Genomic DNA, 8,801 nt, shown 5'->3' with positions numbered 1-8,801 from the left:
CTTAATCATCAACAGTTGACATTAGCATCATTTAGGACTTTATTTCAGTCTACTGAGGGTCAAATTTCATTGTTTTAAGAGTTACTAATTTCATGTGCATTAAACCTGATGAGACACCTTAACGGGTTTTACAAGTTTGTTTCCCTTCTCCTGGTTTATATATCAAATAACTTAAAGTCCGTCTTGCTCATCAGTGTTAAAATCTCGCCTCCTCGTTAGCTCGACAGCCAACCTTTCGCCTCACAGGTGTCAGGTCAGCTGTGGAGGAGGCTCTGCTGGTTATTTCCTCTGGGAAACCCTCTGAGCTGAAACTCCACAGCTGATCTCTGGAGGTGGAGGCGGCGGCGAGGACTCGCTGGGGTTTGAGTTCTTGCCAAGCTTACCGATCATGAAATGTGATGTAAATTACTGGCAGGGGTGCAAACCTGAAGCTGGCATCCCTTTTGAGAACTTTTCAAAAATGGGCTCTCTGCAGGTTTTGATCCAGATCTGCAGTCCACATCCTTTTTTGCAATGTTTTAAGGATACCCGTTTGACCATTTAAAGTGGTGTAACAACAGAGAATCGGCAGATTTTTCCCTTAAATTTCCCCTTAACTAAGCCAACTCAAGCCTGGAAAGAAAAACTCTTGATGTGCTGTGTGTTTATCCAGTTATCATCACTTTAACTCCTTCAGGTGTTCCTGACAGACGATCACAAGCCAAAAACATCCCCCAAAACTCAGAAATGACTCTGCTGTCCCCCTGCTTCCATCCCTCCCCCTTCATCTGGTTAATCGTTTGGACTCTGGGAGTTTTATAGTGCTTTTCCTCCCTTTTATAGCATCCCGATGGCACTGAGCAGAGTCCTAAAATGATATCAGGCTCCTCCTCGGTGATGCCTGATTTACAGGGTGAAGTTGGCAGGGGATGATGATATTTCAGGAGCTTGCTGGCCGATTGGTCTGAGGATCCTGCATTTCCATAAACAGGAGCTCCATATCCATATCTGAGCCCTCGTATATATACACCCCGGGATGTTTCCTGCCCACTGACCACTGCTGTCCTCCTCCTCGACTCTCCGTTTCGTCGTAGGTGAGACCAGTTTCCCTTTCTTCTTCCTCCTCGCTGCATGCCTGAACAGAGCTGGTAAATGGATACGAAGCAGCTGAATGGAGTCCGTTTTGAGGAGACCTGTTGGTGAAGTGCTAAGGTGATAGAAGCCCTGACCTCTGCGGTTTGTTAATAAGTGAAGGGAAATGTGATCCAGGGTGCAGGAGAAGGCTGAATCCTGCAGGATGATTGAAGATTGTGTGTTTGAACGGCGCTGCAGAGACTGAGCGAGCTGGAGATGTGAGATGCTGATTTGTTTGCTTTTGACTTTTGCTGCAAGTCTCATTTTTGAAGCGTTTGACCTTAAAGCTTTGACTGATTCCTGTAAACTGAAGCTTCTTGATTGTAAGATTGCCAACCGTTGGAATAATTAGTAGTTTAGAAGTTTAGAAATCTGGTCTTTGGTTGTTTGAGAGGATGAGATTGTGTCATTTTCAGGGAAGATGCTGCAAAATATTGATCAAAATGTGTCAAAATTAGCTGTCGTGACAACATCTTCCTGCACATTGACGGAGTTTGCCTTGATCCCGGCTCAGTTTCTGTTCTTGTTTTTTGGAATTTGCTTGAAATACGAGCCAGTGCTTTAAAATAGGAGATTAGAGGTGATTGATGAAACAGTAAACACAGTCTGTCTCTAAGATTTTGGCTGGTTTGAAAGTTTAGAAATGTTTCTCTGCATGTTTTTTTCCATGCAGAGAAACATTAATCACAACATGACTTCTTAAGACAGATTTTTTTTACAGTGTATTGTCATTCTAAAGCTTTGATTTGGAAAACGTTTTGCACTGAACGTTCTGGAGTCTGGACAACTGAGAGATTTCTTTGACCTGAGAACAAAATGAAAAAGATTTTATTGCTTTCAGAGCTTCAACCCTGCAAATAAAAGTCAATTTAAGTCCTTTACGAAGTCTTAAAATCTGCCTGAGTGGTGAGTTTCTGTCACGTTTGGAGCTTCTGACTTAATGAGATGGAAATGCAAACCTTGAATTATTTATAGTAAAAGTCTTGACATCTGATTCTGGCACTGAGTGACTGGTTTGTGCAGCTTGTGAAGGTCTGTCCATTGACAGCCGGCCGCTGGCGGCGGACTCGCTGCCGCAGCACATTCTGCTGGAGCGTTTCTTCTCCACCAAAGGAATTGAAGTATTAACTCCCAGAGGATATTCGGTTTGAACACCTGGAAAGGAGCTTATTGCAGGCGTCAGCGGAGACATTTGAGCCAAACTCCAAACTTAGCTCAGTCACCATTCAGCTGCTCATCAACTGTTTTCATAGATCACGTTTCATCCGGACGATGCTGTCTGATATTTACATTAAGCACCGAGCAGATGAGAACATCGTTTCTTCTTCTTCTTCTTCTCTTGTGTCAAACAGGTTGTGAAGAAACCAAACCGCCAACATGTCTGAGTAAGTGTTGCTTCTCCATCATTGATTATTGATCTTTGCTTCAAATCCTTTACTGCAGTAAAAACAGTTTTCTGTGTATTTTTGTGGAAAAATCATTTGTGTTTTAAATAATCTTAAAATGATTGATTGGAGGAGAGAAGAAGGAAAGAGGGGTGAGGGGAAGAAAGAAAGAAAGAAAGAAAGAAAGAAAGAAAGAAAGAAAGATGGAAAGAAAGAAAGAAGAGAGAAGAGGAGGGAAAGAAGGATGAGAGGAAAGAAAGATGGAAAGAAAGGAAGGATGGAAGGAAAGATGACAGAGAAATGACCTCTGACCTTTGACTGAGGAGATTACAGACTAATCAACATTACTGGACTGATGCTGTCGTTTGTGATCCTCACAGTAAGAAGATGACTTCGAGCCGCAGGCATCACCTAAAGGTACGTAGCGTGTTTGATTGACAGCTTTCCAGAGCCTGATACTGACCAATCACAGCGTTTCCCTGTTCAATACAGTATCACTGCAGACATTTGTACCCCAGCGGTTGTGATTATTGGTCGTCTGTGGCAGTGCTGCAGCCACTGACGTGCCTCTGTCCTGCAGTGCTGCTGTTTGTTTGTTTGTCTTCGTCTCAGGTGTCACACAGACACACACAGCTGGGACAGTTTAAAGCTCAGAGGCGCCACCTGCTGGTCAAACCTGTCAAACACAGAAAGCCTCGTAGTATTTAAAGCAGGCATGTCCAAACTGTTCCACAAAGGGCCGAGTGGCTGAAGGTTTTCTTTCCAACCAAGCAGCAGCGCACCAGACTTGACTCATTTCATCAGCTGATCTCAGTCTTCAGAGGGCTGATTGGTCAGACTTCGTGCTCTTGATTGGTTGGAGGAAAAACCTGCAGCCACACGGCCCTTTGTGGAACAGTTTGGACACGCCTGATTTAAAGACTTCATCATTCAGACGCAGACAGGAAGCTTCTGACCGAACGCTTCATGTTGCTTCATGTCTGACAAACGCAGCTGTCTGTCATGTTGGACCATCGTCGGCTGGTGACTTTAAACTGGAAACTTTAACTTAGTCATTCAATTACCAGTCACGTTGGCTGATAATTGAATGACTTTCATCATATTTCAGTGATTCAGTGTTTTAGCCTCTGCTGGCTCAGGACCATGTTGGCTTGAATTGAATGGGGACAAATTTTCTTTGATTTCTGTCTCATCAACCTAAAAGCAGCCAGCAGTGAGGAGGTGAAGCCGACCTGACAGACACATAAAACCAGATGAAGGACGTCTTTTTCTATAATTTAGGACTTCAAGCTTATTCAAGCTTAGATCAATATTATTTATTTATTTATTTCCAAGCCTGGAAATTCAACCACATTTTTTGGCAGTTTTGTGGACACAGAGAAAAAGTTGTTCGTTTTTGCCTTGAATTGATCTCATTTGACTGAATTCAGCCGTTCTTCAAAGGGTGTGGATGCAGGTTGATTTCGTCTTTCCTTGAACATCGACTCGATCTGTCCCACAGAGTTTGATGCTGCAGATCGCGGCGAACTGGATTCAGCAGGAGAAAAAGGACCTGGTGGTCGCCAAAGAGGCCTACATGGCCGAGCACTGCCCTCCACCGAATCTCAGCGGAGACCAGAGCGCCCTCATGGTGAGAAGCGCCGCAGCGTTCGTTTGCAGTGAAGTGCTGGAGATGAAAAGCTTCATCGTGTTCTGATCTTAGTTTACCTGCAGGCAAGCTAACATTTGCTAAGTAGCTCCAAGTGCCATTTCTTTTACACTACGTTTAATCAAAGCTCAAACCTCTGAGCTACAGAAGAAAGCCTCAATGAACAGCTTTGCATGCTTTGTTTGATTCATTAGCAGAGTTTCAGCAGCAGCAAAGTCTCTGAGGATGTCTGCTCGCTCCTCGAATCTGGACACGGCTCATTTGACATTTGTAAAATACACACAGCAGCGTCCTTCTTTACTTCAGCTTTCTTAGCTAGCAGGCGTGCTATCGTCTACGGAACCAAATTAGTTTTTTTCCCACCCACATTCTAAGAAGAAGGCAATGAGTACTAGCCAATCAGAGGGGGAGTAAGGCGGGTCTACGTTAAATTCATCGGTTTCAGCTTCACCGGGTATTGCACTTCAGAGACACTTATTGCTAGTGTGCCATTGGTTAAGATACTGCATGCTCATGGTTGCCGATGCCTGATCCTGATGAAGGTGAAGGGTTCACCAGAGTCATTGCGGTTCATCCTGAGGGAAACATGAATGTGGGAGTCAAATATCACAGCCGTCAAAGCAGGAGGAGCTGAGATGCTTCACTCAGGATCAGAAATCTGGTGGCACAAGAGGGAAAATCAGGAGATCTTTAAAGTTAGAGGGATCATCCTCTGGGAACCATGAAGGTCTGCACAGAACTGAAAGGCAATCCATCCAATAGCTGAGAGATCTTACAACTAACAATGAAGGGCAGATGTTATTAGCAGCTGTTTGAGGTGTGAAATCCATCAGTGAAGACCTGTGATCAGTAAGTAAACATCTCCTCTGTCTGTGTCTTCAGGATACCTGCAAAAAGCTGCACGCCCTCATCGACAAAGTGGATGAAGAAAGGTACGACATGGAGGCCAAAGTGACCAAGGCTGATAAAGAGGTACAGTTCAAAATATTTTCCTCACGGTCAACAAGTCCGATCCAGAGACTGAAATCAGCAAAGTGCTGTTTTCTGGCTTCTCCACCCTGTCTGTGGCTGTCAGCTGCGAGCCCATTGGTCCCTGCTGACGGCCAAAACCTTTAAAAACACCCTATGAATCAAACAAACAGGAGGAAATAGAGCGTTTGCTTGGGATCTATTTTCAGCGGCGGATGAATCCACATGTGGTGCTGTAGTGTTTGTGGCAGCAGGACAGTGTGTGTGGGACTGAGTCAGTTCATGGCGATGACCTTTAACCTGCTTGGTGGCTCTCAGATCGATGACCTGAAGATCAAAGTGGTCGACCTGGCCGGCGTGAAGAAACCCGCTCTGAAGAAAGTGCGTATGTCCGCCGACGCCATGCTGAAAGCTCTGCTGGGCTCCAAACACACCGTCAACATGGACCTGAGGGCCAACCTGAAGCAGGTCAAGAAGGAGGTGAAGGAGGAGGTGAGTCTTCGTCAGGTGCACACGGCAGGAACAGGCCGGCGGACTGTCGCACTCGCTCACTGTCAACTCTTTGTGTCTTGCAGCCAGCAGAGGCGGTCGGCGACTGGCGTAAGAACATCGAGGACAAAGCCGACAGGAAGAAGATGTTCGAGACCTCCTAAAGAATCTAACTGCGCTCCTGTAGTTGCTCTGCTCCGTTAGCACTTTTTATGGAATTTTTCATTGAAGTACCTTTGTTTCATTAAACCGTCAGTCTCAGCGTCGCCTGGTACTGTACATTTGTGAAGCGAGTGGTTTAGGTTACAAGTGACTCTTATCTAAAGTCAGACTTTTATTCTGTAGAGTGACTTCCTGTGTCCTTCTGTTCACTTTTGACAACTTCCTGCTCTTAGTGTTTTTGTAATAAACGTTTTGTTTCCTACATCTGCTGTCATGAGGTATTCTGTCTTTGACTCGGTGACGCACAACACTGCAGACGAAGCGCTCGACACGCCTCATCCAATCAAACGATCTCACCCGACAGAAGTCCGCGAGAGCGACCGTTAGCTTTCTGCTTGTTTTGTCCAACGTTAAAGAAAAACTCGCCCTGAAACAGAACCCAGAGCAGACCGAGCTCAGCGACAGTCGATGTTTGAAGTGATGTTTGCAAAATGAAATGAAGACTTTTGATTAAAATTCAAACCATCATTAACCAAAAAAAGCCTGAAAACTGTCGGAGATCGATGTCGCTGAACTGTGTGAACTGAGTTCTGTTTGAAGGTGGTTTCCAGCTTTAACGAGGTCGTGTTGTGCTCTTTGTCGTGCTGTGCATGTCAGTGGAGGATGAGACACAATATCCATGTTTCACTGTTTCTATGTGACAGTTTCTTCTGCACTTCAGAGTCCAGGCAGCTGTGAAAAGTGAACGCTGAAGTGATTTTAGCAGCTTTTCCGGAGCTTTCTACCCCACCCGACCCCCTTCTCCAGAGCCCCTCCATGGTGACCTGAGTCAGGTGTGTTCTGCTGAGGATGGGGCGGCTGCTGTAGAAAGCTCTGGAAAAAGCAAGACTTTGAGTTTAAAGATGGCGTAACAGAAACGTGTCCCCAATTCAGCATGAGCCTCCGAATCAGTCTGCATGCTGCACATGTCTGTTTTTTTATGTCATACATATGTTTATGACACATTTATAGATTATTATCTAAATCAATGCATTTAAATTTTAATTAGCGCCTTTAACAAACTTTCCCTCAAAGTTTCAAACCTTCCTGAGGTGTGGAAGTCTTCAGCCCTGCGTACAAATATGGAAAAAAAACACTTTAAACACATTTAATGATGCTTCAGAACACACAGTAAAGCAGATATAAAGACTTCTCTTTTTAACAGTCCTCACTGTGAAGACGTATGTCGTGTTATCACAGCTGTGTTTGACCATATTTGTCAGTAACTATGAGTTCAGACAGCAGCTCCACGGCTGGACTTCACAGTGACATTAATGAACACGTACACCTGCATCATAGTGTGTTATAAAGCATTTATTACACGTCTGTTTGCTGAATGGAGGGATTTAAAGTGCTGCCGCCTGCATCGACCAGCAGGTGCCAGCAGAGGACTTCCTGTCCAGCACCTGCTGTCTTCTTCCCGTCAGTGTTTTTAGATTTACAGTCGTCTGCACGCGTCTCGTCCACGTTATGTTTATGATGGACGAGAGGAGACAGAAGTGCAGTGAGAGTGATTACAGGCTGTACGATCAGTTAGACGTTCCCTGAAGGCGTCTGCGCCTTGTCCCTCCATTGATAAAAGCATGGCTGTCCTCTGATCAGCCGTATTGATCAGAGATGGACACAGTTGAGTCAAACTGAAGGTGAGCGACATCAGCTTGATGAGCAGAAAATTCTTTTTGAGGCTTAAAAGTGTTGATTTTTGTGTCTAATGTTTTATTTTTTTTATTTTTTATTTTTATCTCTGTCTCTGTTTTCAGTCATTGTGTCTGAATCCAGCAGCAGAACAGCAACAAATCAGGTGCGTTTGTAAAGGTCTTCATTTGTTTCTTTATTGTTGAGACCATTGTTGTTATTGTGATTAAATATGAAATGATCACATTTCCAGATCTTTACTTTCAGACTCTCACAGTCACACCATCATTACCCGTTTTTTAAGCATCCAAGTTGTAGCCACAGTTCACATCATTCTGAAAGCTGTAATCTGTCCCAGACTTTTAATTAAATGAAAGTGTCTGAGATAACAAACAAATATGGCTGCCGGATAATTAAACACTAATCAATATAGTGTAATGCAGAGCACGCACTGATTCGTTAGCTGTCATGTTAGCGGCTCTGCAGTCAAACACGTTGGTGTCCGTCTCTAACTTCCTGTCTCCATACAAACATAACTCCCAAAATGCACTACATTGATTAATTAATGCGGCTCACTGTGAGCGTGCCAGTGTTAGCCAGAAGGCTAATTTTCATCTGTTAGACTCTCCATAAAAACACAAGACAAAGGTCAAACCAGAGCAGATCATGCAGAGGACACGAGAGTCACTGTCTCCTGTTCATTTAATGGAAGATGCTCATAAACCGGCCGTCTGTCATTGTGTATCTAGTGAGAATGTTTCAGCTCTCAGGTTTATTGTCCAGGACCTCGAGTCGCATTAAGCTGAAGCCTTCTATTCTGACTCTTCCCCCTTCACGTCTTGTCCCCCACAGGACTGCTGACCACCACGGACAGACATCAGTAACGAAGGATTTACGAGGTGAGCAGTCAAAGGATGAAGGTATTTCAGGAGCTTGTTGGCCTGGTTGGTCTGTGGTTCCTCATGACCATACAGAGGAACCTCCGAATCCCCGTCCAAGCCCATATATACCCCCACGATTCCAGCCTTAGTCTGTGACTCCACCGTCCCTCCGTCAGTCTCTGCCGCCCTCCTCATCGTCACTTTGTGGGTGAGAAACTCTTTTACTTTGTGGCTGAAGTGAAGGTGCTGCTCAGCAGGAAAATACTTCAAATGACAGTTTTCTACCTGAATGTTTCACAGTCGGCCTTATATCAGAGTTTAGACGACGTTATTTTATTTCCTGTTTACAGTTTGATGATTTCATGATGTGACTGTTGGGAGTCGAGCGTTTACAAAAAGTGAAAAAGAGGATTTTGTCCACTTATGTCCAATGGAAGTAAAGTTCTGGTGTTTCTGAGGGTCTACGTGTGCAGAACCTCC

The 8,801-nt window shown here is 44.5% G+C and overlaps 1 protein-coding gene across 1 annotated transcript; it reads left to right on the top strand.

Moving 5' to 3' along the window:
• Positions 1-1,005: 1,005 nt before the first annotated feature.
• Positions 1,006-5,853, top strand: LOC143322077 (troponin I, fast skeletal muscle-like). Its single transcript, XM_076732977.1, has 7 exons — positions 1,006-1,073; positions 2,466-2,498; positions 2,879-2,915; positions 4,000-4,128; positions 5,029-5,118; positions 5,434-5,607; positions 5,691-5,853. Exons 2-7 carry the CDS (start codon positions 2,491-2,493, stop codon positions 5,766-5,768), a joined length of 516 nt encoding a protein of 171 aa, XP_076589092.1. The 5' UTR covers positions 1,006-1,073; positions 2,466-2,490; the 3' UTR covers positions 5,769-5,853.
• The last annotated feature ends 2,948 nt before the right edge of the window (positions 5,854-8,801 follow it).

This window comes from Chaetodon auriga, chromosome 6 (assembly GCF_051107435.1).
Source record: "Chaetodon auriga isolate fChaAug3 chromosome 6, fChaAug3.hap1, whole genome shotgun sequence".
NCBI lineage: Eukaryota > Metazoa > Chordata > Actinopteri > Chaetodontiformes > Chaetodontidae > Chaetodon > Chaetodon auriga.
This window is presented reverse-complemented; position numbering and strand designations above follow the sequence as displayed.

Coding starts and splice junctions, on each gene's coding strand:
- LOC143322077 (XM_076732977.1), top strand. Junction 2,916..3,999: donor GCCGCAGGCATCACCTAAAG/GTACGTAGCGTG, acceptor TCTGTCCCACAG/AGTTTGATGCTGCAGATCGC. Junction 5,608..5,690: donor AGAAGGAGGTGAAGGAGGAG/GTGAGTCTTCGT, acceptor TGTGTCTTGCAG/CCAGCAGAGGCGGTCGGCGA.